This window comes from Halichoeres trimaculatus, unplaced genomic scaffold, assembly GCF_033239565.1.
Source record: "Halichoeres trimaculatus isolate MK-OKI-2021-1 unplaced genomic scaffold, fHalTri1.1 fHalTri1_scaffold_14, whole genome shotgun sequence".
NCBI classification, from domain to species: domain Eukaryota; kingdom Metazoa; phylum Chordata; class Actinopteri; order Labriformes; family Labridae; genus Halichoeres; species Halichoeres trimaculatus.
The window spans coordinates 13,353,474-13,381,143 of NW_027437192.1; the positions used below are offsets into that span (position 1 = coordinate 13,353,474).

Sequence of the window (27,670 nt, forward strand, 5' to 3'; positions counted from 1 at the left end):
TGAGAGTAAAGAGAAGTTGGTGCACCTCGAACGCCTCCAGCTGCAGAAGTTTCTCACTTATTTTTGTTCCTTCTGTTAAAGATGCCTGTGAGTTTTTATATTATTATTTGAAGACTAGTGCCAGGTCTATTTTCTAACTTGGTCAAAAGAAGCTTTTGCTCTTTAAAAAAAAGTATATATTCCCTAATTATTTGCTTTATAATGTGCATGTAAATGCATATCCTTAAACAATAAAATTCTCAATCAAGCTTTGTTTCTGTTTCTGCTCCTTTTCTGTTTCACATTTCATTTAACTTTAAACATGAAAAAGACGCAGAGGGCTCGTTAAAGCAACCACATAGCGGTTTATTATTTACAGTTGCATTCAAACTATTTACATACAGTACATGCATACAGTACTTTACATTCCTTGAAGCGACACTTCAAGCCTCATATCAAGTGTAATCAGATAAGATCAGTCTGCTTTTATTTTGAAGACAGGAATATGACCGGAGAGCACAAAATATGTATGGGTATAGTTAACTTTGTGGCACATTGTGCTGTGAATATACATTACTGTGTGTTTTGGAGCTGATAAAGTGATACAGCACAATCTCCTCATTGCTGCTTGAAGTGTCCCACTAACAGAAAGTATCTTTAAAAATGCAGTCAGAAAACTTAAAGGTAGGGTCTGCAAGGTTTTCCTTAAAAAAGATAAAATGCCAAATTTTACAGGAATTATCCTGCTTAATCGTCACTTATAGGCCTCTATACATGTGTGTCTGTGTCTGCATCTGCCTGGAACCCTGTCCTCAGCCTGTATATTGATGTTTTGGTTGTATTGGGACGTTTCCAGGCAAAGAATAAGTGTGGTTACCTCAGCCAATCACAGCACGCCGAGTGCGCAAGTGACTTTGTGTGTTGATGATAGTGAGTGAAAGAAGCTGTCCTGAGCGGCTATGCTGTAACATGGAGAAAGAAAAACACAACCAAAGTGAAAGGAAACGCCTAAATGCGGCTGAAGCTTGGCTCTAGCGTGTGCTAACATGCCAAGTCAGGAGCACAGCTATCAAGACTCTCCCACACTGAAACGCGATGCTACAGGTGGTTGCTAGGCTAGTGATTGTGTTCATATAGTCACAGTCGGAGGGTGTGGGTGTGCGCTGCTGCTGGCACTGAGCCAAAGGGGAGGAGCCCAGTTTTAACGTTGTGTTTACTAACAAGTAACAAAAATTCCTGCAGACCCTACCTTTAAGCAGTGTTTTGAAAAGTCACTTTCCAAACATGAATACTGTACACCAATTGACAGACAGAGACAGAGACATGGTCAATGTTAACATTCAACGTAGAACCTGAGACTGACTTTAAGTCTTACAAAACAGTTAAGTTACTCCTTTAAGTGGCTGCTAAAACAATAAACTGACAGTTAATCGTTAAAACCTTGAGCTTGTGATTGTTTTAGGGGAGAAATCAAATCTTTCAAGTATAAACTAAATGTAAGTCATTCACCTTATTTCTATGGAAGCTGTGTGTAGCCTGCTTGTATTACTTATTTATGCCTCAATTTCAAAATAAGTTTTTTTTTCTTATTAACTTATCAAACTAATTTCCTGTTATTTTTTTTTACCGGGGGTGGGGTGCCATGACAGCATGCATAGCTGGCATCTTTACAACAGCAGGAGCGAGAAGTTTGCCCTAATGACTGAATGGAGCAAAGAGGACTTCATTATTATTGCTTCAGTCACTGTTTAGTTATCTATCCTCCACCACCAGTCATTTAGTTTGTATCGACTGGCACAGACATGTCTCATTATTTTTCCAGAATTTAAGAAAGTAAAATGCTTTTGTTATAGAAAATCTTATCTCCAAAATTTCCACATTTTTTCTCTCAAGATAACTTTAAATTTGAGCCAAAGGTTGTAGCTAGCTAGCTTGTATCTTGAGCTAATGGGCAAAGAAGTGACACAAAGCATGGTCATTCTTGACTTTTCCACATTTACTGCTGCAAAATAAAAAAATAAGTCTGAGCAAGTGTTTATGTCTTATTTCTAGAAAAAAAAAGTCTTGCCAGACTGAATATGAGCTGCATTCACTGACAGTTTTAGAAAAAATGTCATAAAAAATGTTAAAGGAAAAAAACGATGCTGAAGTGCTTTTGAAGAGGAACTAATCTGAAATCTGCTGCTGGGGTCAGAAAATCACTTGTGTAGTTGATTGTATTAAGCCAATAGAGCCCAGTGTAGCACTACAATTTATGTTTTGTTTACCCAATAAAATAGGTTAATCCTTCTTTGCATATACATTTGAGGAATTAAACATTCATATTGTGCTTTCAACACGTCCCAGTGCGCTGTCCCAGTAGTTCACATCGCTTCCTACGTTGAATACACGCCATTACATTTTTTACATTTTAGTGGTATACTGGCATGACATTTCTATATTTAGCTAAACATGTCAAATTTTCATCTTGTATGGTTTGTTGCACTTTTTATAGTCTGAACATGAGCCTAGACATTTTATTAGAATTTGAGATCTAAAGGTTGTATCGATGTATGGCAAAAGCTTTATGCAAAATATGACATGCATGAAAAAATGTAAGGATATGCTCTGATTGGCTTGGGTTGGTAAGTCATAAAGGGTTCAGGCTTTTTTATTTTAAGAAACTTGACAAGAAAGAATTTCTTTTCTTTTACTTGATTCAGAAGTCTTTTTATCTCCATGAATGTCTTAAAATTAGACATTTGTCTGGTCTTGTCAGTGAATGAGGCTCATATAGTCTCGTAGGACCTTTTTACTAAAAATAAGACAAACACTTCCTTCGATTTTAGCTTTTGCAGTGAAAAACTTGTGGTAAGTTGTTGGCTTTCTGAATAGGTAGCAGCTTTATCATTAAAATCAATGTAAACAATGAAAAAAGCTGAAAAAGCTGAATCTCTGGACACCAGCAGATACTGATCTATTGAACCTTCTAAATCTTCATCAACAAGACGTGTGAGCTGAATCCTCCTACATCTGTTTTATCATGAGCTCCGGAAACTGAACCTTGAAGAGGAAATCAAAATAAGACTTTTATTCTTGGCGAGTTTCATCTTTTACTCTGGTAGAAATCCTGATAAGGCACACATAACACTCTCTCTCCCCCCCGTGTTACTTCACCCTATCACAGAGCACAGAGTGTCTGTTATAAGACTCTGTATTTACAGTACATTACATCATAATGTGAATGACTTTCAGTGCAAGCCGGTCATGAGTACCTTGACATGAGCCTTTTCAAATGAAGCTGCCAGTTATGTAAGGTTGTGTACTCAGGAGTCATGGTGTGTGTGCACACACTGCAGATGGTGCAGAGCTGGTTGTCTGAGGAGCCGTCCCCAGACGTCAGTGCCAGTCGTTTTCATTGTTGCAGGTTGTAGGTGCTGCAGACGATGGCTTTTCTCGATTGCTGCTATAAAACAGTTTATGTCTGCATTTGTTTCATTCCTCTTCCTCTTCAAAAGCCATCAAACCTGCTGAGAAAGAGAAAAGATCAGCCGAGGGGTTTGGGTGTTATTATAGTCAAACTGCAAAATTTCTCTTTGATGTCATGTGCAAACCAAGCCGAGCTATAGAAAACCAATTGGAAAGAATACAGAGTTTAATTAAACTGAAAGGAGAATAAATTCTTAAACTGATTTCAAGAGAAGGACAGTGATTTGAGTTTTTTTTTTTAAATAGGTAAACAACACCAATATGGGACTATATTCTGTAAATAATTCAGTGTTTGGTATCTAAAAGTGCTGCCAAAAAAGCCAGTAGTTACAATTTTTAATAATTGGAGGTAATTTTTCAATTCTTGTCCCCGACCTCTTGATTGATATTCACATGTGCATGTATAAGTGACTATAAACATCTTTTACCCGTGGTGGATGTGCTGTGTTGTCCATCAGACTCTGTCTTAGCAGGTTCGTCACCACCTCCAGCTCCTGCTCCGCCTCCCGGACTTTCGGGTCCAGCTGGAGGACTTCCTGCAGGTCACTGCTGGCTGACAGGTAGTCCTAGATTTTTCCACAGAAGTGGGGGAAAATATAAAACCATAAACTGAGGCAACATTATCCCAATTTAGCAGCTTCACAAGAATTAAAATGTGACCTAATGCTGTGGAGAGTCTGACCTGTAAGCCTTTGAAGGCCAGGGCTCGTCTGTAGAAGGCTTTCTTGTTGCTCGGCTCCAGCTGCAGAGCAGAGTCACAGTCCTGTTTGGCCTCTTCGAATCGACTCAGTTTGAGAAGGCAGATGGCTCTGCAGGAGAGAACAAGAAGAGGAGTCAGGGACTCCTTCTCTATGACTCACATTTCTGCCATTGTCTGAGGAGATTAGGTCTTTGTTGACTTAATGTAAAAATGCACATGTATGACGGCAGCCATGTTATCTAGAGTTTCATGCAGGTATCAACAAAACACATCATAAAGCAAAACTGAAACTGATTGAATGTTTCAGGTTTAGCGGGGGTGTGATAAGACATGTCATAAAACTGGTTGAGGCTTCCTACACTCACAGTGGTAAAATCACGTTTCATGTCACGAACAGAGATAACAGAAGTCATGGGCTGGAGGTGAAGTTAGTATCCTGGTGCCCTCTACTGTTTTTCCCTTTGAACAGCTCTCAGGAGACATCCTGATTTCTCCTCTTAGTTATTTTACGGGAAGCCACAGGATGTTGAGCTCTGCAGATATCACTCTCTACATTATTTCCCCTTAATGTTTTTCCTACAACTCAGAGACTATGTTTCCTCTCTGTGTTTTCACTCTGTGTTTCTTTCAGATGTCTGAGGTGATGAAATAAGTTGAAATTCTTATCAACGAAAGTATAAAGTAATTGCACTTTGCGTTTGCAGCTCCTGCAGGCTTGGGTAACACATACCTGTTTGTGTAGAGAGAGCACTCGTCAGGTTTTAAGGTGAGACATTCACTGTACTTCCTCAGAGCCTCCTGGTACTGCCCGCTCTTCACCAGGTCATTTCCTTCCCGTTTCAGCAAAGTGAAGCGAGCCTCTTTCCTTCTGGCTGTTGGTAGAAATATTCAAAAGTATAATCCATGAAACACTTGGAAGAAAGAAAACATGAATATGAAAAAAAAAACAGCGGCAAAATGTCTTCCTGCCACATTGCCAAAACATATCATCTTCACTTCCTATCAGGATAAATGTTGTGCGTTGAACAGTTTTGCTCTGAACTGACTGAAGAGGTCAGAGAAACTTCTTTAAGGAAAATTTCTCAGGATCGATCAAAACATCCATCAGCCTGTCAGCAGCAGTCTGAATGAACCTCAAGAGATGGGTCAGCTCCTGCTTACCGAGCTCTCTGCCGAGCTGAGGAAACCACTATGTGTAATGACTTTGGCAAACACACACACACTAAATGGCTTAAGTGTCTCCACAGACTCGTGGATTCAGACACACAGAGGGATGACACAATTTACTCAGAGACTTAAAATTATGTTCGCATGGTGCAGCAAGAATCCCAAATCATAATGCTCCACCTACAGAGGATCCTGATGGGGGGAAACTAAAACTGGCCGTTAAAGGGATAAATATTTGCACCCAACTGGATAAAAAATCTTTTGGATAACAGTTTACAATTAAAAGTTTTAAAATTACTGGAAGGCAGAAATCAAATTAAAGTCAAAACTCTGACGTTAACCTTAAAATTTGGTGGAAAAAAGGCAGAGTTCAAAGATTCATTTCAGGATGTAATGAAAAAAAGTCAACATTGTTTGGTTTGTGTCAGTCTTCTGTGAAAAATTACACAAGAGATAATCCTTAGGGTTAAAAGAAGGCCTTCACTGCATACATGGTCGGGCTTGGGCCCTAATCAACATCAGGATTTGGTGAAATAATGTCAGAAATTCAAGTCAGAGATTTAAGTGATAATTCACAAAAACATCTTCATAATAAACTTTTTATAAAGCTAAAATACTGAGATTAAAGTTAGGATTATGGGAAAAATGTTCGAATTTTAAGTATTAAGGAAAAAAAAACTATCTCGTCTTTTTTTTGAGTGTTTCTATATAATATATTTTATTTTTTTGTTGGAAAAGACATTTTCATTAGTATATAATAAAGCATTTCCTATACAAAGTCCTTTTCCAGTCCTCCATATTTACACACATGTAGAATTCTGTGCATCTTCTTCTGCTACTCTTCAAATATACACTGCTGTACATATTCACTGCTGCTGTTTACATTTCAAATGTGTGTAAGTCTCCATATAACATCCACATATGCCACATCACTCGTATAAATGATCATCTATGAACAAATGAACATAGGGAGTTTACATTTATATTGTATCTCTTAGGAGGTTGAAGAAGAATGGCTGATAGTGGGGTCAGACAAAGTCTGCTCTTCATGGGGTAACAAATTCAATCCACTTATTCCATATGACATAGAATTTGTCCTTTTGAATCCTTAGGTCAACTTCTCTATTTTAAAGATATCTAAGATTATTCGAACCACTCCTCCCTTGTAGGTGGTAAAGGATTGAGCCATTTTCGAGAGATGGATTTTTTGCTAGCTGCCAGGAGGGCCTGTAATAAGTTTTTTTTCACTCTTCTCTTATTTGGAAACAATGTTATCGAGATAAAGACCTTCAAAAATCAGCAGTATCTGAGTGTTAACTAATTTTTCAAGTGTTGTATGGATTTCCTCCCAGTACAACTTCAGACATGAAAATGATTTGCCACCCCTGAACCACAGTGTCTCCAACATGTTGGACTTGGATTCTTGTATTCTTCTTGCTATGGTGTCTTAAAGTATCTAATGATAAATTTCCAGCAATGCTCTTTACAGTTGGGAAAAAGCTTCCATGTAACTTTTAAATAAAGCTATGGATTTCTGAGTTGAATCAAACTTTAAACAATTTAATCAATAATTGTAAACAAAACAGTGTGTCATGAGGATTCAGGACACTGACACTTTGTGTTCGACACATAACATAAATCACCTTGTGATCCTGTGTTTACTCTGCTGGTTATTCCTTTAAAGGTCCAATATCGTGCAAAAATCACTTTAAGTCTTTTAGTGAAATTTGTGGGTCTTTGGCTTTCCTCCCAGCCCACAAAATGTGATATTTAATGACAAAACCTGTATCTAGTAGTGCTTGTGAATGTAAAATCCTGACCTAAAACGAGCTGTTTGGAATTTGGGGACTTGCCGACGTCAGCGTTTCCCTTTTTTGACCAATCAGGAGCAAGTCTGACCTGATTGGTCCACTAGAGTAGATACCCCCGAACCCCCCACTCCCTTGCCCGGGAGGAGAATGCCAAAGTTGAAGAGCCATCACTGCTTTGTGTTTGGCTGTAAACAGCCACATAGTTCCATGCACAAGCTTCCCATCTCGGAAGAAGACAAGACTAAGTGGCTAGAGTTCATTTATCAAGAAAATGTGCCAGCTACACTCAGTAAAACTGTGCATGTGTGTGTCCACCAACAAACCTCGGACCCTGGAAATGTGAATATTTTAAATGCTGTGTGCTGTGGAGCAGATGTAAGAGCTTTTCCCCAGTGCCCCCCCCCCCCCCCCCCCCCCCCCGTCTCTGTGTTAGCTTAAGGATGCTAACTTTAGCAGCAGTTAGCCTGTTGTTTTAGCCTGTAATGTTACGGTAAACAAGCTTCGCTGTTTGCTACACACTGTGCACTGGGAGCTTGGTAGTCATGGTTACATGGCGCCGCTCTCAGTGACACTGAAGAGCGGGGCGGTGTCAGCGGTGGCTCATTTACATATGAAGGCCACGTCCACTAAATCAGACCGTTCTGAACAGAGGGGCTATGAGAGCCTGGAAACAATGCTGCTGTGCTTCATTCAGTGGCTTTTTGGATCAAAACATGTTACTACCATTTCATGAAGACATCAATGAAAAGTATTAAACTGCAGAAAAGGAGTATGATATGGGACCTTTAAGCAGACTGACTGATGGTATACATGAGACTGAACATTGAAGTAAGACTCTCACTGAGGTCACAAAATCACACTTCAGGTATTTTTACCCTTAACATGCCGTGATAACTCCGGATTATACCAATGCATGAGAGACAAGTTGAACCTCTTCCCATCTGTTTCCATGCAAACAGTCGTGTGCTATTCTGAGATCACCTCTGCTCTTCATGCAGTCGTCATATGTTTGTCAGGGTGTAAGGACTCGTCAGGCTTTATCGAGGTGAGTTTCAGCCCTTTGTGTGCAACACAATATTTCATACCAATGAAGTCATTTATATGCTTGCATACAGCGAGAGAGTTGAATTTATGGCTTATTTACTGCATTTTATTCATTTCAGTATATCCCACTTTATGACAAAGGTTGAGTTTATGAGCCTTCGCTTTCAGTGAGTGGACAGCGAGAAACCTGACCTGGATTGTTCCATTACAGCAGCACTTCACTGTGTGGATCTCCTTACTGTGTGCATTATTGATGATCCTCCCAGACACACACACGCACGCACACACACACACACACACACACACACACACACACACACACACACACACACACACACACACATTCTAACACACAGTAGTCCTCAGCAGGAGTTTCTTCACCACTGCTCAGCACTGACTCACTGATTCTCTCTGACTTCTGCTGCTGCTGCTCTATTTTTCTATTATTCAAGAGTTTCATTTCATTTCGGACTCACTCATGATCAGAAAATATCTAAAAACAAAATAAAAGCCTTCCTTTTCAATAACTGCAGCTGCATGCTGATGTGTGAGTGTTTGAAAGCTCAGTGATATAACACCTTTACCACATGTTTTTATCTAAAATGTCCAGTCTTCTTGTTGACTTAACAGCCTCATTAGGCCGAGAAGACGTGATTTCACCTACCTTCTTCCTGTGCAGCCCTAGCAGCTCGTGCCTGAGCCACTTCAGCGCTGACGGGTTTGTCTCTGTGCTGCTGCTGGACAGATAGAGGGACGGCAGGAATCTCTGGAAGCTTCTCTCTCCAGCCAGGTCCATCCTGCTCGATGAGCAACTTGGTGATTCTGGGGAGAGGCACAGCGAGTTACCTAAAGTACTAATGGTGGTTCACAGGTGAAAATTATATTTTTACAGCAAATCCATGGTGGTTGTGGCTCCAGAGAGCACTAAGAGGAAATAAGCCTGAAAAAAACAAGGGAAAAGCAGTGTGTATTCAAAGATTGAAGTCTATGGCCTGTCAGCTCATGACATTTTGCAGCCTGGATGGTCTTTCACCAGTGTTTTTACATCTCTCTGAAATAATTCATCATATTTACCCACAGCACTGACTTACATCCAAGAATGAGGAACATGTTTAAAACTAGACAGAGGGAAACCTACATTTAAACCTCTGCAGATGATCCAGAATGCAGCGACGTGTCTGGTCTCTAACTAGCCCTAAAAGGAACATGTCACCTCACTGTTAATCTCTCTTCACTGGCTTCTAGTGGCAGCTGGAATCAAATTCAAAGCTCTTCTTCTGGCTTACCAAACATTGACAAGAATGGCTCCTGCCTACCTGGGGTCCCTTTTCCAGGTCTACATTCCTTCTCGTCCACTATGCTCTGCTTGTGAAAGACGCCTGGTGCTCCCAGCCCAGCGCGGCTCTAAATCACTAGCCAGACTCTTCTCCTCTGCTGTGCCCAAATAGTGGAATGAATTACCTAACTCTAAATGATTAGCAGAGTCCTTTTCTACTTTTAGGAGATGTCTGAAGACTCATCTTTTCAGGGAACACTTAAGCACTTAATCTGACCCTTCTCCTCTTTGTCCTGAGAGGCAGAATGAGTCAGAAGGTCTTAGACCCAGCTCTTAGTGAATATTCAGCACTAATTACTGAATGTTGTTGAAGGTTGAAGTATATTGTTGCAGCAATTGATTGTGGTTAGTTGGCTAGATTATTCTACATTATTAAAAAAAAACTTGTATTTAATGGCAGCACTAGCAGCCAAATAACTTATAGCACTTTGTTGCAATAACCAGGTTTTTCCTTCTGTCTAAATTCTTGCTTGTGTTGTACGTCGCTTTGGACAAAAGCATCTGCTAAATGAAACAGCAGAACTAAGTAAACCAATTTGTTTCTCTTCAAGTATGAGCATCAAAATGTTGGACACTTAATCTCGTGTTTGAGTACAACTGATTAAACATTGTTAGCTTTATCCTAATCATTTACATTCCTCATGAATAATTTGTAAACAGTTTTTTGCTGACCTGTGGACGCTGTCGTGGGCTGCTTGAACCCCAGTGTCGATCTGCAGGACGGTCTTATAATCCACATAGGCCTTTCTGTAGCGCTCCAGTGACTCATAAGCCATCGCTCTGCGCAGCAGGGGCTTCAAGGAGAAGGGCTGCAGCTCCAAAGCCCTAAGAGGATCAGAGAGACGCGGAGAACAGAGAGGATCAAACTGTCTACAGCTGCTCGCCGGGTAACAGGTGTCACTGAGCGGATCCACAACACCTCATTCATAAACATATGGTGTGTTTGTGCATGCAGAGAAATTCCTGCAGCGTCCTAACACCACAAACTGCTATTAGGTTTGTTAGAGTTTGGCATCAACTGGAACTACACACTGAAGACGGATGAGCCCTAGTTTATTAAAAGTTTTGGAATATTACTTTGGAGGAAAGTGATGCAATAAGCAGAATCATTGAGTTTCCTGTAAGAACTTTCTGTATAACTTAACTCTGCAAAGAATACAGCAATAGTTAGAAAATTAAAACATAACCAAAGAAAACTAAAAGTTTTTTTCTGGCTTAAAATTATCTATAATACTTGGAAACATAAACACAAAGGGAAGCTAATCCAACTGTATGTTTAAAAGTCTGTATTTAAGTGCTGCACTCAGCCTTTTGTGGCTATGAATGAAAATGAATAAACTGACTCAAGTGAAGTCCTTTGAGTTAGCCTTGGTTGGGTTCAAAGACTTTAAAGAGGGGGTATTATGGTTTCTCATATTTTAAACCTGGATATAAATTAACAATACTGAATGTCCGTAAAAAATGTGTGCAGATTTTCAAACTGCTGAAAGCGGTTCACTCTAAAAAAAGCACGAGATATTCACAAAACAAGAAGGAATCCTATAAAAAAACCACAACACCCCGCTTTAAGTTTCAAAGAGAAAGAAGCCTTGAGGTGTGAGTCAGAGAGAAGTGAGCTAACCAGACTGCTATCAACTAACAGCCTGTAGCTACAGTGTATTAGCCACTATTAGCGCAACACAACCAAATCTCTTCCACCACAGTCACTTGTTAAATTGCATTCTGGGTAGTTTTCCCAACAAAAAAATGATAAAGATATACACTCTGTAGTAAAAACACATTTTAATTTGACTCTGTTTCCTTAAAAATGTTTCTCTTGAGTTAGAAAGTGTTATTTTGCACATGCACAGACTTACTTTGTGCAGTCCTGTATGCAGTCTGTGCTGTTTCCATCCTTCAGGTAACAGGCCGCTCTGTTTGAGTGGAGAATACACAGATCTTCTGGACTATCAATGCCTGCAGGGAAAACAACCACAACACCCTTATCTTAAAAAACACACACACTGACTCAATGCTTTAAAACCAATCAATGCAGCATTGATCATCCTGTATCTATGTGTTAGTACAGCACATGTAAAAGGGCAGACAAGTCGTGCATGAAAGGTTTTTAAAGATTGGCCGTACTCTGTGGTCTTACTTTCAAGACATCCCAGTCTAGAGTTAAAGGGTGAATGACAGAAAAAATGATGTGTCTGTATCAGTCCCTCTGGTGCAGTAATTTTCTAGACTGTCCTTCCTCCTTCAACCTCCTGTGATGCTCTCTTCCAGTCAGGCATCAGCGATCATAATCTTTCAACGCTAAAGTGCTGATGTTCTTGAGTATTTGTGGTGTACACTGTTTGATAAAAGACATCCTGACACTTTGTTTTCAGTGTGTTCCTTTGAGAGTCTCTGCTAAGTCTCTGACTGATCTTTTTCAGCACGTCTCCAGAGCTGCATTAAAAAAACAATCCCTCTCTCGTCTGCATTAAGAGTAAAAGTTGGCTGAGTGCTCTTAAAGGTGCAGCATGACATTCAATCTTACCTAAAAGCCTCACACATGATCACATGACTCCTATCAGCGGTCAGCATTTGCTGCGTGGTGCCAACACTCCACCGCATTCACAAATCAGCCATGACATCTCTAGTGTCAGCTGCTGTTTTTAAACTTCAAACTTGTGATTAACGGTTCTCTGAACCACAGAGGTGACTGATCTGAAATGTTAATTGTTTGAGATGATAACGAGGGATGCAGACCCAGAGGATGGAGGGCAGTGTGCAGCACAACACTATGAACATAATGCATTCAAATTTGACATGGGATACTGGGTATCATGGAGCCAAATGGCACTCTGAGTCAACTTGTATCTGATAACCGACTCGTGACATGACTCTGACATTCTGTTGTTTTTTCAAAATGTATTGCATTTTAATGTATTACAAGGTTTCTTTTCATCTTGAAAGTACAGAAGCCGCTCAGTTGTGAAGATACTTCAGAAACTGCATGAATAAAGAACAAGTTAATGTACGGAGTCACATTGTCAGTCCAGTTCTATTTAAAGCATTGCTTGATACAGACTATTTTTGCCATTTGAAAGCAAACCTTCAAGAAATAAACAGATTTCAGTTTCCCAAAGTGAGTTTGTGCACACTCCTGCACTGTGACATTTTTGGACAGGGGGCTGTTTGTGAAACAAAAGATCCTACATTTCCACCTGAGAGTTAGCATAAAAGTTGTTTGATGATCATGTATGTTTTAGACAACATGATCAGACAAACAGAATCCTTGTAGGAAACGAGAATTTCTGATGCTAAAATGTAATTATCTCATCTTATTGACATATTTAATATTTCTTCGATGAGTATAAAAAAGCATATGGAGTGAAATCTTTAAAGAATCAAACAAACTGCTCCCTTCTCCCCTCACCTGCTTCAGCACATCCGTCAATAGCCTGTGTGTACTTCTCCAAGGCATCCCCAAACTGTCCATGTTTAAACAGGTGGTTTCCCTTCATTCTTCAGCCGAGCCAGGTGAGGTGGAAGGGCCCCAGCTGGAGCATCCAGGTAACTTGTGTCCACTGCAGGGCTGTCCTGCTTCCCTTGTCCACCCACAGTGCTGTTTTCTTTCTGAGTGCCATTGGCCAACCCCTTCTTGGGAGCTCCCTGAGCTTGAGGCTTGTCCACATTACCTTCACCCCGGATTCTGGTCCCGCTCCCTGCTGTGGTCTGATGAGCTCTCCCTTCCCCTCCTCCTCCTCCTCCTCCACTGCCCGGAGGTTTTTCCTGTGCGTTCCCCATAACTGCACTCCCTCTGCAGTGTCTTCAAACTCTTCCTCCCCTCCTACCTCTCACACTCTTGTAGAGCTGCAGCTACATCTGTGCCTGGCAGGGGATTTCTATAGGACGCGCCTCCTGGATGAGACGTCAGTTATGATGTCACGGAGGGGGGAAGTGCCACAGTAGTGATGCAGTGCTGCAGCAGGATGGGATGGGAGAGCCTCAGATTAAAGTTAAATGGCACAGAGCTCAGAGGATGAACTGAGATTAAAAACAATAAAAGATGAATGTTTCAATGGACTAATGCTTAAATTCTGTCTTAAAATGAAATTTATAAAAGATAAAACAACCATTCACGAAAGATAAACTGCATTTTCCCGTTGTTTTTATGTAATATATTAGATAAACAACCAAAAATAGAAAAAAAAACAGACCATAATTTACACTTTTGTAAAGAATTTCAATAAAAATTGAAAACTAATATTTAAGACATTAAAACACATAAAGTTACGGAAAACAGACGCAATCAAATAATGCCGAATTGAACTAAGCAACTGACAGTGTTATTGTTAGTAATAACAACCTTTCTCACGATAAGTCATGGAGACTGCGGCGCGAAGACCAGCTGTTTGAATAAACACTAAATACCATCTTGTCTTTGAGCTGAAGAATACAAAATGTTTATTTGCTATGCCGTTAAGACATAAGGTTAGGTTAAAACATATTCTTATGTCGCCTGTTAGCTTAGCTTGAGATAAAAGAGCTCAAAAAGCAAAGCAGGTTTCCTCCGCTTGCCATTTTGACAGACATTTTTCGACCTAACGCATTGAACAATTGTAAATTCATACCTTGACTCACACACCGGCGTTTGTGGCTGTAGCACATAATAGTACTGCCGGAACAAACAAGAGTTGGAAGAAAAAAATACTTTTGTTTTCCAGTCAAAAACGCAGCGCCAGTAAAGCGAACAACGTTTCCGTACACCCTTTCACAATAAAAGCCCCCAGGGCGCACACCTGTCCATTTGCAAGGAACTCAAAACTCACCAAGAGTACATTATCATCAGACACGCAGTCCGGGTTACAGTAACTTACCTTGGCTAAAAGGGCGTTTAGTACTTAAAAAAGGAAGACATTATAAGCCTCAAACAAATTGCAAATACCTTTCGTGGAAAACTTTTTTCTACTCACACACATGAGTATAAACTAGTCTAGGTTAGACATTTAAGTCAAATAAAGTTTTATTCCAATTTTGCAATTACTTAATTTTAACAAAGTTAAAGGACAATAGTGACCAAACTGACATACTGTAACTGATAAAGCTAGTGGAATTGTATAGCTGGTAATTCATATCAATATATGATAACCGCTGCACTTTTAATTACCTGAATGATAAGATTTACTCATTATATGGATTGAAAGTGGAAAGAGAGACAATATAAGTGGAAAAACATTCTTTTAATAAACCAAAATGTAGGCAAAACGTTGGCACAGTTTCTCTTTGAATGAAAATACCATATTTTTTTGGTTTCAGGAAGGTACCTGGAGCCTAAGGTTTATTTACATGGTTCTATTTACATGGTTATATACTTCAAAAAAGAAAAATAGCACAACACAGCTAACAACCAAATCTAGTGATCTTCTCCTCTTCATCGAGCATCGAAAACAACCACTGAAATTAAAGGGTTAAGGAATGTATCAGCAAAAAAAGTAATAAATTCAAGCTCATGTTTCTTAAAAAACAAGGGTTTATCAATACAATCACGAGTTATTTATAAGCTGGTCAAAATCATATATATGTATATATACATATATATATATAAGTTGATCCTGGTGTAGAACCTTGAAAATATCATTAAGCCCATGGAGTCCTTGTATCATACAGCTGGAATTCAACAATGACTGTGATTGTGATAAGAAATCAGATGTTACAGAAGAGTAACTGTCTATTTAATTGTAACACATAGAAACAACACAGAGAAACGACACATTAAAGGATACATCTCTTTGTTCTCTTCTTGTACATGATTCTGTATCCACACTCTCTGCATCGGATTGGGTCGCGGGCCTTGATTTCGTTTTCAGTGTGACATTCTGTGGATATGGAGAGAAAAATATCAAGTTTTAAATATATTATTTTTAGTTAAATAATGACACTAATTTTACCAGTGACTTGCTTTTTAACACTGTAACTCCATACTGGTGCCGAAAGATGTCAAAACAGCAGCATTCAGCAGCCTTAATTTGGACTACAACTCCGCTGTTTCCATTGTTATTAGCAGTAGTTGCACACACGTAATCTAACTGTTTTATTAACACAGGCAATATCTGCGGTGTACCTCCACATATGTAGATCATTGGTTGCTGTTTTGGGGGTTGAAGATCCTTCTGTGGGTCCATTTTGTCCCTACAAAGTCAAGAGAAGAGTTAAAAACGAAGTCGTATCGTGAACTTACAACAGCATGCTAACACAGACGCAGCGTGGCTGTACGCACATGATGAAATAAACCGGCTCAGGAAGTGAATCAAAGACATCGTTCAAAACTTTTTACGCAGTATTTTTTTAATAAATATCATATTTACCAGGCAAAGCCGTAGAGTAACACTTCTTATCGTTAAAATAACCAAACTGATCGCGTAGAGGTTTACACCTTATCAGATCACACACTTCCTGCGCACATGCGCACAACTGTACTACACGTTTTAGTAACGCGATATGTGATTGGTCAGAATTATCAGCGTTGTTTTCGTGTATTTTACATTTTTTAAGGGAAAAAGAATTTTAGAAAATCATGACAGGACTGTTAAATACGGGAACACTTCAGATGTAATCATTACGAGTTGGTTCATTGCGTTTTTTATATACAGATCATGACTGTGCAACACCACCCTGCATCTATTGTGCTCCAACCCAGCAGGTGGCGCGATGAGAGACTCCACGTCCCGAACTGCCATGATCAAATGAACACTCAGCTGGCCCTCCACTAGTTTTTTTTTATCAACAACGACTCTGTCGACAATGTTCAATTCTTGACTATTGGCCACACAACTGTTATAGCTCACAATTGTTAAGTTGTTCATTTTGGTTTTGGAAGGTTAACGCCATGGAGCCGTCTGCGCCCAAAAGGTCCGTTTTTTCCAACTGTTTTAAAACTATAGAGCTGTGAACTAGCTAACTGAAAAGCTAACGTAGGCGGTAGCTGTCGTTTTGATAGCTGATGCTAACTAAGTTAGCTGTACCAATTCTTCGTCAAACTTTTTTCTCTGTCACAATAAGTTAGCGGTTTAGGAGTTCCGCCTTGTTACTTTGAAGTCTCTAGACTCTTTAATTTTGCGTTACTTCTTGTATTTTCATTAGTACATGTGGGTTCTACGTTCGCATCTAGACATACTACTCAGACATCCCTGTAAAGTGGTTACCTACTGCTATATAATAATTATTAAGTAGTATATCTTTAAAACTCGAATCAATCTGTGGAAGGGTTAAGGGAAAGCTTCCTGTGATGCATTTCAATATTAAGTATTAGGGTTTTGTTCCCATCAGTACATTGGTGAACTAATAGACATCATAACATAGATATGATTCTCCCTTGAACACATATTCCCTCGCTGTCGGGTTTTATAATTTCAATGACTCAAGTGTATACAAATACAAGTACATTTCAGGGAGTAGAGAGAAAGTGAGATTCATATCTTATAGAGTTTCAGTGCACAGGGTGAAATGTTACAAGCCTTTATACCGTTTAATTGTGACGACTTTGGTTTGAACCTTGAGTTTAGCATCTGAATGTGTTTTATGTGAAAAAACGTAAATCTAAAAACCCTGACTTGTTGGATAAAAACGATCATAAAAAGTGATGAAACGTTTTGATATTTTTTACAGCAAGCTGAAAAAGCTGAGTGAAGACAGTTTGACCAAACAACCAGAGGAAGTATTTGATGTTCTGGAGAAACTTGGTGAAGGGTAAGATGATACAACGTAAAAACTGAACTGAACTGAAAGAAAAATGTATTAAGGATATTGATAGATTTTATGCAAACTGTGATCTAAATGTTTCTGTTTAGTTCCTATGGCAGTGTGTTCAAAGCCATTCATAAGGAGTCTGGCCAGGTGGTGGCCATCAAGCAGGTTCCTGTGGAGTCTGACCTACAGGAGATTATCAAGGAGATTTCCATCATGCAGCAATGTGACAGGTGACAAAACAACATGGCTCGCACACACCCCAATTTAACTGTATGATTGGTCGTTATTAGCCTCCAAAATTTCTATTTGCCTTGACCATCACTTTGCTCTCAATAGTCCGCTGTTGTCTTAACAAGAGTTTTCTCACTTCTGCTGTTTCCTGTTTGAACTGAAACCTTTCCCTTCTCCTTCAATAACCACCCTGTTCTGCTTTTCACGGCAGCCCTTATGTAGTGAAGTACTATGGCAGCTACTTCAAGAACACTGATCTGTGGATTGTCATGGAGTACTGTGGAGCTGGCTCTGTCTCTGACATCATCAGACTGCGTAACAAGACGGTGGGTGCTTCTATATACCACAGTAATCTAGTATCTATATCATCACTAATACAGAAATGAACTACACATGGGATGAATTTCATTTATGATGTAAAGGAGATGATATAGATATGAATTTAATTCCAAAAACATCACTACACTGTGTAAAGTGTTAAAAACAGCAGAATTTAGTGGTTTGAAAATCTGATACTAGGCACACATTTCAGATGTTAGTACTGAGCATATTATTTTATTCTTGGTTTTGTTTTATTCCCTGTTGCTCCAGTTGACAGAGGATGAGATTGCCACAATCTTAAAATCAACACTGAAGGGGCTTGAATACCTCCACTTCATGAGGAAGATCCATCGAGACATTAAAGCAGGGAACATCCTCCTTAACACAGAGGGACACGCCAAACTGGCAGACTTTGGAGTTGCTGGACAACTGACGGTAATCTCATAGCAGTTGGGGGTTTTAATACTTGTTTTGTGAACCACCAGGGGCCAGTAAGGGATTGGGAAAACTTTCAAGTTTCTATAACAGCAGTGTTTTGTCAAAAGGACACTATGGCGAAGAGGAACACTGTGATTGGTACTCCATTCTGGATGGCCCCAGAGGTGATCCAGGAGATTGGCTACAACTGTGTGGCAGACATTTGGTCTCTTGGCATCACATCTATAGAGATGGCAGAGGGTAAACCTCCCTACGCTGACATCCATCCCATGAGAGTGAGTGTAAACAGGGTGTGTTGAAAAGGTGGAAGTTAATCAACCAGGGATCACAAATGATTGTCTGTATTTTTCTCCTCCTCCTGCAGGCTATATTCATGATCCCAACCAACCCTCCTCCAACATTCAGGAAGCCAGAGCTTTGGTCAGATGACTTCACAGATTTTGTAAAGAAGTGTCTGGTGAAAAATCCAGAACAAAGAGCAACTGCGACACAGCTCTTACAGGTTGGATAAGGAAACAAACAGTCATGCTAATTTACCTACAGACCATAAATACCTCAAATAAACTTTACCTCAGGGATACTTTTACTAAGCACAAACAAAATATTAATTATAACAATGCTTGATTTTTCTATCTGCCCTCCATAATTTCCAGCACCCATTCATCAGCCAGGCCAAGCCGGTCACAATCCTCAGAGACCTCATCACTGAGGCCATGGAGATGAAAGCCAAGAGGCAACAAGAGCAGCAGAGAGAGCTGGAAGAGGAGGATGACAACTCTGTAAGTCTGCTGACATAACAACATTCACTTTTTATTCATCCTCACACAATCAGCTGAGTGTGATTTAATGTCTTCCAGGAGGAGGAGACGGAGGTGGACTCTCATACTATGGTGAAGTCCGGCTCAGAGGGGGCAGGAACCATGAGGGCCACTAGCACTATGAGCGATGGGGCGCAGACCATGATTGAACATGGCAGCACCATGCTGGAGTCAGACCTTGGTACCATGGTCATCAACAGTGATGATGATGAAGAGGAGGAGGAAGACCAGGGATCCATGAGAAGTGAGAATATAAATCACATAAATCAGAATGTATCACCCGAACTCTTTGTTTTTGGAGAGGAGAAAGCTGTGTGGATATTTCAGAAGTGCATTCTTTCTTTAAAAAAATAAACTGTTGAGTTATTTAGGTACTGGTTTTGTCAAATTTTCAACCTGCTGGTTTTCCCTGGACTGCTGGGAGCACAAACATCAGAGGGGTAAGAGCGAAGGTGCTTTTCCTCTAAGATCTAAAACAAGTCATGTATTCCTCCCCAGGGCACGCCACCCCTCAGCAGCCAATTCGCCCCTCCTTCATGGATTATTTTGACAAGCAGGACTCCAACAAAGCCGCCCAGCAGCAGGAGAACTACAACCACAACCAGCCACAGGAGCAGCCCGGCTACCACATCCAGTCAAAGAACGTCTTCCCCGACAACTGGAAGGTCCCTCAGGATGGGGACTTTGACTTTGTGAGTAACTTCCTCTGGTGGTAAAAAATAGAAAAACAGAAGCAGTGCATACATTTCCACCAACAAGAAACTTGAATATGTCTCATTTTTTTCCCTTCTTCACGTTTGTTTCCCTCCCTAGCTAAAGAACCTGGACTTTGAGGAGCTGCAGATGCGACTGACTGCCTTGGATCCCATGATGGAGCGGGAAATCGAGGAGCTCAGGCAGCGCTACACTGCCAAGAGGCAGCCCATCCTGGATGCCATGGATGCAAAGAAGAGAAGACAACAGAACTTCTGAGTGTTGCCTTCTCTTTCTGGTCTTATGTCAATAACACCAGAAAACTAGTATCCCAATGACTCAGAGGAGCTAAGATGACCTACTTGTCTCTGTTGGAAGCCCACTGCTGTTCTGACTGTTTGCTAACCAGTCTCTAAATGATATTCCAGGCTTCTCTTTCTCCCCATTATGGCTCTGGGAATCCACACTTATCTGCCTTGTTTCAACAGTACTTCTGAATGTTGTTCCTCCTTTTTAAATCTAAGATCTAATTCCAGTGAATGACGCTCAGGACTCTGGCCAAAGTGAGAAATCTGGCTCTGTTGTCTCTGAGTGGAATTCCCCTCTCTAAAATGAAGTGACATTTGTTGCGCCCAGAAAACCTTCAGGGAATCCTCATCAGCTCATAAAGAAACCTGACCTCTGGCGGCAGCAGCAGCAGCATTTTAATCAACAGCTCAATGTCTTTCTTCCTCAGACTTCAGTGTAAATAGATTATAGATCGTAGTTTGAAAATACCTTCAACAAAAGCTGTGGAGGCTTATCCATGACCAAAGACAATCAAGAAAATGTTGATAAATTAAGAATGCCTTAAAATAAGCAATGGAGGAAAGCTGCAAAAAAAGTGGACGGATAATGAGAAATCAGGTGGTGTGTGTGTGAACAGACCGTGCATGTTTTCTGTAGTTTGCCAATCAGCAATATCACAACTTTTTTCATCAGTTTCAATCTTGATTTTTTAAGTAGCTGTTCTAGGCTTCTTCAAACATTCACTGGCCCCTCTTCATCATTCACAGTGCCTCATTTACATTCGTCAAAGTTCTCTCACCTTCTTTTTTTCAATCTCCTTGAATTAAAAAAATAAGAGCTTTAAGCAAACAGACTGATCAGAAAAAGATCTACATATATCCCAGATTAATCAAAAAATCTATTTTAAGTGAAACATTCCAACTTACTGCTTTTTTTTATCATACATCCCTGTCGTAATTGTTATATTTTTTGTGTTTGTCTCAAAATGTGATTAAGTCATTAGCATTAAATTAGATGTGAAACCATCTTTTACCTAAAGCTGTAATGTAAACAACAATCCAGAAGATGACATAGCTGGGTATGGTGGATCATAAAAACAGCTTTTTACATCAAAAGATCATGTGGTTAAAATAGGGCAAACATGATGGACACTGTACACTAAGACAAATCCAGCCAGGGCTTTACTTTTTAGTATCTCCAAAATTGTAACAAGCAGTTTTTTGCATTTTTTCCAGCAGCCTTTATTCATAGTTCTCTGATACAGCATTAGAATAAACGGTGTTCTTACTGAAGGATTGAAGCTATACTGACCTTTTTAAAAAAATAATGGTTGTTGTGTTGATCCCTAAATTATTCCTTTGTACTGTTACTAGATTTATTTATTAATATCGAAATAAAAACTCAGACTTACAATCAACAAAATGTCACTTATGAAGGAAACAAACTGATCTGTCTAGGTTGTACATTGGTTAAAAAAATTGAATGTCTTAAAATACTTGTAAACACATCCGAACATTGCTGTTACACATGAATGTTAATGTGCAGTCTTGATGGTAGGGTTCAGACCACGTCTTCTTCATGTTAATCTGTCATTTCGATTATAGTAATGTAGTTACAGATGGGACCTGTTACGATGGAAAATGGTGGCAAACTGAGCCGATGACTTACTCCCCTGAATCCAAACCATTACCACAAATATTATATGATCATGTCTGTTTTGTTTTTGTTTGTTTGTGTGTTTTTTTTCTACGTTTCATCACAAAAATAATTTGCATTCTTGCTCTGGACTGTTGTCATAAACTACATCTGTGGATCATTACTCGTAATCATCACATCTTATTTATAAAACGTTTCATTTTTTTTCCAACACTGGTTTAAATATTGTAGCTGATTTGGCTGTTAATATTTCTGCCACCTTTATCAAATACGATGGCTTGATTTCTTCGTGTTTTAGACTATGCATGTTTATATTTAATTATGTTTACTATTTAGTGGAATGCTATTATTGTATTAACTGCAGGTAAGAGTACTGTTAACTCTGTACGATAAAAAGCCCCGTTGTGAAGAATCTGCCATAATATGTATAGTTATCATAAATCTGAAATAGTTTTGACATATAGGGTAAAGATTTCATTTATTTCACTGTTATTTTTCTGCTTTATAATGGCTTAAGGGAGTAGAGTGGAATGTGAGCAATTATGTTTGAACCACTTAATTTATTATATTTTGTTTGTAATACTTTATAACGTTTTGAAAAGGTCCAAGAAATAATAAAAGCTACTTAAGTTAACTATAAGTGCGTTGAAGTTTTATCTTATCTCTGACTTTGTAACACACTGAAAGCTCTGGATTTGACTCTGATGCAATGGAAGCTATCATAAATGGGAACCGTAATACTTAGTATATAGGTGTCTTTAACGTTTCCATCCTATTAAAATTCCTTGGAATGGGCACCAAAAATGTGGTGTGCGCTTGTAAGTGAAAATTACGGTAAACTTTACGGCAGCAACTGTTCCTTTCCTCAAGCTGTTGCAAAGCCGTCACTGCATTTACAGCCACTCTTCTGTCAGGAAAAGTTGCGAGAGAAAAAAATATCACGAAAACATGTCTGCGCTCATCAGAAGGATCATCAACACCAAATCCGCCCCGGCTGCCATCGGACCATACAGGTAAACAGACCCTTAAAACACAAACATGCGAGATTTTCTATTTATAGCGACACGTGGGTTGCATTAACTTGTACCTCAGCTACATATGAAAGTTTTTACAAACAGGAATCAATCATGAGCACAGTGCAGTATACGATCGGGGGCGGGACTTAGGGTTCAGTGAACTAACCTGCTCCACATGACCCCATAAAATAGTGCCAAAGTTTACATTTGGAGGACAAGCGGATTCATTTGCAGAGTAGAAATCAAACAGCAAGCTAGAAATGGCAGCTATTCGGCGACAAACTCCCTACACACCAAAAGCCCCCATCAGACAGGGAATATACAGGTAAGGTTCAAAGTTGAGGTAAATACTGTATCTTTGATTATTCTCCAATCTGAAACTCAAAAAAAGGAGCTATTTGTTTGATGATAGTTTGATTAAAAGCTCTTTTTTTTTCTTTTCTTTTTTTTTACTCAATCAAGTAATCAGGCAGACATGTTTCAGATTTTCGGGTTTAATGGAGTTTTAATTCACTTCACAGAGTTTCACATGTTGAGGGGTGTCTCTACTTTGGCCAATTGGCTGTTAGAGGGCGGAGTTTCTTCTGTATGAATGGACACTGACTATTGAGGCAAAATGCCCTTTAATCCATTTCAACAAGGTCCTGCAGGCTTTGTTGGATTGGGTTTGTTTTGGCACCTTATGAGTGATAAAGCAGTTTTATCTAACACCTCTGATAACATATTATTTGATAAATTACACAGCACAGAATTCAAGGTCAGGTCATTTATTTATGAATACATCATAGTTGGGTCAGTTCTTGGCATTAAAACTCATAGATTAATCTATAAGAAGAGTCATATATTTAAAATAAATGTCTTGAAGTAGGATGCAATGAATTTCAAAAGTAAATACAGTATTTAAAAATTAAAAAGCTAGATGAACGTTGAGTAGATGTGTCCATGGGAATAGGGTGTGAACGTGAAAATCGCATAGGTTTTATGTAGGTTGATTTTCTTTTCTTGCCCTATGCTCGTCTCATATCCTCAACTTTGAAAAGTCGTGGGGAAATTCTCTTCCCATGTTGAAATTCTCTTCCCATGTTGAAATCTTAAAAGAACAAAAAAACACATTTTTGTGTGTAACTCAGGAACGAGTGGGGACATTCACCAGAATATATCAGTATTCAATTGATGTATCATCAAGGTTGCGAATGTGAACTTATTTTTTTATGTGTGTGTGTGTGTGTGTGTGTGTGTGTGTGTGTGTGTGTGTGTGTGTGTGTGTGTGTGTGTGTGTGTTTCATCAATAGCCAGTCGGTTGTTGTGGACAGAACAATGTACATCTCAGGACAGCTGGGGATGGATGTAGCCTCTGGCCAACTGGTAGAAGGAGGTGTGCAGGCCCAGGCTAAACAGGTAAGTCTTACAGGTATGATGAAGATGTTGCTGATAATGATGAGGATAATGTTTGGACATTTTAAAGCAGACGACCAGACATTTATTGTTCCATCTGCCATTATTTACCTATAGCACAGCTACAGACTCCATAGTGTTTCTCGACAGTCCTATTTCTTTAAAACATCTGATTATAGGCAGTGCATTTAGGAATAAGGGTTCAAAATGTTTGAGTTCAGAAATAAAACACTAAAAGATGTGATATGTAGCTGACATAAAAAACAGAGTAAAAAAAACTACTCTTTTCTAAACAGCAACTAAATGTGAAAAGTTAAAGAAAGTGCGTAAAAATGAAATTAGACTACTGGACGAGGTGAAATACTGTCTATGTCTGTCTGTCACCCCTCAGGCTCTCATCAACATGGGGGAGATCCTTAAAGCAGCTGGCTGTGACTACACCAATGGTAATATTTTCAGAATACCAGATGTTTCATGATGTTGCTGTTATTTTTTTATTACCAGAATGATTTGAAGCATTGCAAACTCTCTGATGAAGTGAACTCTGATTTCAGTGGTGAAGACGACAGTGCTGCTGGCAGACATCAATGACTTTAACAACGTCAATGAGGTCTACAAAACATGTAAGATTTTGAACCATTCATAACATTTCAAAGTAAGACTTGGGCTTCTTAAAGAGTGACATACCACCTGTTCTTTCATATTAATATTCTTCCATATTTGGCCACAGGGGGGCACACTTCAACAAAATAGAAACTGTTTTATGTCATCCCTTCAAACAGATAGTGAGTCTTGAGAAACTTTTTGTCATGTGTCTGTCCATCATAAGTTTTGTTGGAAATGTGCCAAGTTGAATTTGTTACATGCATTCGACTAAATCCAAATATCCGACAGTAAAATACAGTCAGTATTACCCATGTTCATTTCAGAATGTGTATCAGGAGGGGATGTAGAGCCTCATGTTTCACTGACATCCTTCAGAAAAAGGCTGCTGACAGGTGTATCAGTCACCTGACAGACAGCCTCACTCAGCTCGTCCTCTGCTGCCTGAATGCAGCCTCCTCTGACTGGGCTTTTCCTCCTGGATCCCAGCACACAGGTGTAACAGAGCTGCAGTGCCCAGTGAGTCGTAAACGGACACCACTGTGCAGACACACAGATGTAACCCAACCCTTCCAGTGGACTCTGCTGCGCCCCCCGAGCTCCCACCTCTCTCCTGACTCTACTCAACCTTAAAACATAGACAGGAAACTTTCTCTGACCCTGAGAGGAGGATGTGTGTCCTCAAGGGATCAACAAATTCGAGGTTGTAGTTTTAACTCTTGAATATCAGATAGTTGGAAGAGTGTGAAGTATTCTCAGACTCCTTTCTCTTTGATATATGGCTTTTATAAGACACCAAAGAAGTTTCAGATGCTTCCCAGGTGCTTGGGCAGGAACAGGAAAAGAAGTGTGTTAAAAATGTAGTAAAAGAGATGAAAAAAATGACAAGAAACCGACAAAGAAAAGAGAGCTGCTGCAAAAGGCAGCCATAGCCAACATGGCAGCACCATGTAAGTGTATCTTAGGTCTACATCCCTCTTATCTCCCAACTTACATCGTACAGAAAAATACATGAACACGTCATCTTTGTTCACAAGATCTTTTAGTACTGTCTGCTCAGAGGGTCAGGACTGAATGTAGGAAAATGGATCTCAAGTTTACTGCCCCCTCTAGCTGGAACGACTCACAAAAATACTTGAAACGTGTTGAACTGTGCTCATTGGACGCTTTTAAGCAGATCTTGAATGATTTGTAGGCATCTGTCACCAGATGTTTTGTTTAATGAATCCAGCGAGGTTTTGAATCCTGGTTGTTGTGTATATTTAATGTTTGAGTGTTCCTGTCTGTTGTAACTTTGTAACTGTGCTGCTGTCTGTCCTGTCTTGGCCAGGACACTCTTGGAAAAGAGATTTTTAGTCTCTTCCATGTTGGATAAAGAAACACAAGAATAATGTAAGCTTGAGCATAAGCACCAAAAATACACTAGCCAAATAAATCCTCATTTAAAAGCTGGTAGCCAAAAGTGAAGCCAAAATTTATTTTTAGACACTGATTAACCTCTTACTGCCTAACTTAATTAACAGTTATATACAAAAATGTTTTGTGTGGTTTTGCATTCTTAAAGATGCTCAGTTATGTGGAGATTGCAAATTTTAGTGTAGAATTATTATAATAGTCATAAATAAGTCATATCTATGTTATATATAGATAGAGTAAGTTCACCCTCTGGCCAATATATTGGAACATAATGCATTTGATACGATCCTTGGTATGTTTAGAATGGGAAATAGTGGGATACAAAGGTCAACTCAGCTGCATCAAGACCTGACAGGGTGTATTGCAAATATGTGACAACAGGCATCAAGAGGTTAATCATTTATTTTCCTCTAATAACTTCAGTTTGAATTTTTAAATAGTATTTTATTCAAAGGTGGCATCCAACAATCCAGTTTTATATTCATAAGGCTAACCTCTACTTGTTGTATCATTATTAATAAAACATAAATGTTTTCTCTTCAGTCTTCACCAGTAACTTCCCAGCCAGAGCTGCTTACCAAGTCGCTGCTCTCCCCAGAGTGAGTATGAACTTTACATCAGTACCAAACTGCGGCACCCTGTGCTCTGAGTATGCATCTGAATGCACTGAGGTGTTGATGATTCATGGTATCTGGGAGCATGCTTATTCATCCATGCATATTTAAGAAGGGTAAAGTGGTACTCTTGAGAGTATCCAAGCAAGGCTAAGTAGTTAGTAGAAAACCACATGTGCATATACCGTCCTGTATAGAGAAAAATTAAACATGTATGCACTTTTATTACCGCTTGTTAGCTTTAAGCTAAAAATCACCCATGCTTTGGTTTGAACTTTCATGTCCTTACATTTGATATGGATGAATAACCTGGATGGATAAACTGCCTCATTACCCCACGTCCTCAGCCTCTCCTTCTTTCTCTCCTCAGGGTGGATTAGTGGAAATTGAGGCGATTGCTGTTCTTGGTCCACTCTCTGATTCCTGACTAGCCGGCCAGATTGCTAACAAACTGTAGTCATGTCAACATCAAGTGATCTCTGTAGTTCTCCAGTGGACGCGATGTGTTGTTGCCATACAGCACAAGAAACACATAACAAGGACTTTTTGATTACATTTGCATTTTATCAAAAATCAGTTTCTTCTTTTGCTCATTTCCTACATTTTTTACTTTCTTTAACTCGCACAGTGATGAAGTCTGACATTCCCTGGTCACATTGGGCAACCTTCTGGTTTAGTCCCTCATCTCCTGTTTGAAGCAACTTTGACTAATAAATAAATAAATAACATTTTAGTAAAATCACTGATCTCAAATGTTTAACGAAATGTAGAAATTAAAGAAAGTTCACAAACAGAAACCATGTCCACCATGTCTCTTTTATTTTTGGACAGTTAGTAGCTTATAACAAATTTCAGGGCTAACAGAAACAATGACGCATCAGAAACAACAAAAAGGATTTTTTGCATGTCCTCTCACCTCAGTCATGCAGTTCATGAATATTTAAAATCAGTCATAAA

At 39.4% G+C, this 27,670-nt stretch overlaps 4 protein-coding genes across 4 annotated transcripts; 2 read left to right on the plus strand and 2 right to left on the minus strand.

Annotated features, from left to right (window-relative positions):
* Nucleotides 1-308: 308 nt before the first annotated feature.
* On the minus strand, nucleotides 309-14,393 carry spag1a (sperm associated antigen 1a). Its single transcript, XM_074687610.1, is given in 10 exon segments — nucleotides 309-3,485; nucleotides 3,876-4,013; nucleotides 4,130-4,256; nucleotides 4,878-5,019; nucleotides 8,834-8,991; nucleotides 10,178-10,330; nucleotides 11,362-11,461; nucleotides 12,912-12,993; nucleotides 12,995-13,457; nucleotides 14,110-14,393. Coding segments are annotated over 9 exon segments (1,194 nt in total). The 5' UTR covers nucleotides 13,283-13,457; nucleotides 14,110-14,393; the 3' UTR covers nucleotides 309-3,479.
* A 466-nt stretch (nucleotides 14,394-14,859) lies between these two features.
* On the minus strand, nucleotides 14,860-15,970 carry polr2k (RNA polymerase II, I and III subunit K). The gene is made up of 4 exons (XM_074687612.1): nucleotides 15,844-15,970; nucleotides 15,600-15,667; nucleotides 15,262-15,354; nucleotides 14,860-14,932 (listed from the first exon to the last, which is right to left on the minus strand). The coding sequence occupies exons 2-4, from the start codon at nucleotides 15,658-15,660 to the stop codon at nucleotides 14,910-14,912; spliced, it is 177 nt and encodes a 58-aa protein (XP_074543713.1). The 5' UTR covers nucleotides 15,661-15,667; nucleotides 15,844-15,970; the 3' UTR covers nucleotides 14,860-14,909.
* A 230-nt stretch (nucleotides 15,971-16,200) lies between these two features.
* stk3 (serine/threonine kinase 3 (STE20 homolog, yeast)) lies at nucleotides 16,201-22,284 on the plus strand. Its single transcript, XM_074686553.1, has 11 exons — nucleotides 16,201-16,387; nucleotides 17,144-17,224; nucleotides 17,326-17,454; nucleotides 17,667-17,781; nucleotides 18,047-18,211; nucleotides 18,322-18,489; nucleotides 18,579-18,716; nucleotides 18,868-18,993; nucleotides 19,072-19,276; nucleotides 19,531-19,724; nucleotides 19,846-22,284. The coding sequence occupies exons 1-11, from the start codon at nucleotides 16,365-16,367 to the stop codon at nucleotides 20,002-20,004; spliced, it is 1,503 nt and encodes a 500-aa protein (XP_074542654.1). The 5' UTR covers nucleotides 16,201-16,364; the 3' UTR covers nucleotides 20,005-22,284.
* A 210-nt stretch (nucleotides 22,285-22,494) lies between these two features.
* On the plus strand, nucleotides 22,495-27,571 carry rida (reactive intermediate imine deaminase A). The gene is made up of 6 exons (XM_074686556.1): nucleotides 22,495-22,682; nucleotides 23,978-24,083; nucleotides 24,472-24,526; nucleotides 24,635-24,703; nucleotides 26,643-26,698; nucleotides 27,084-27,571. Exons 1-6 carry the CDS (start codon nucleotides 22,618-22,620, stop codon nucleotides 27,138-27,140), a joined length of 408 nt encoding a protein of 135 aa, XP_074542657.1. The 5' UTR covers nucleotides 22,495-22,617; the 3' UTR covers nucleotides 27,141-27,571.
* Nucleotides 27,572-27,670: the final 99 nt, after the last annotated feature.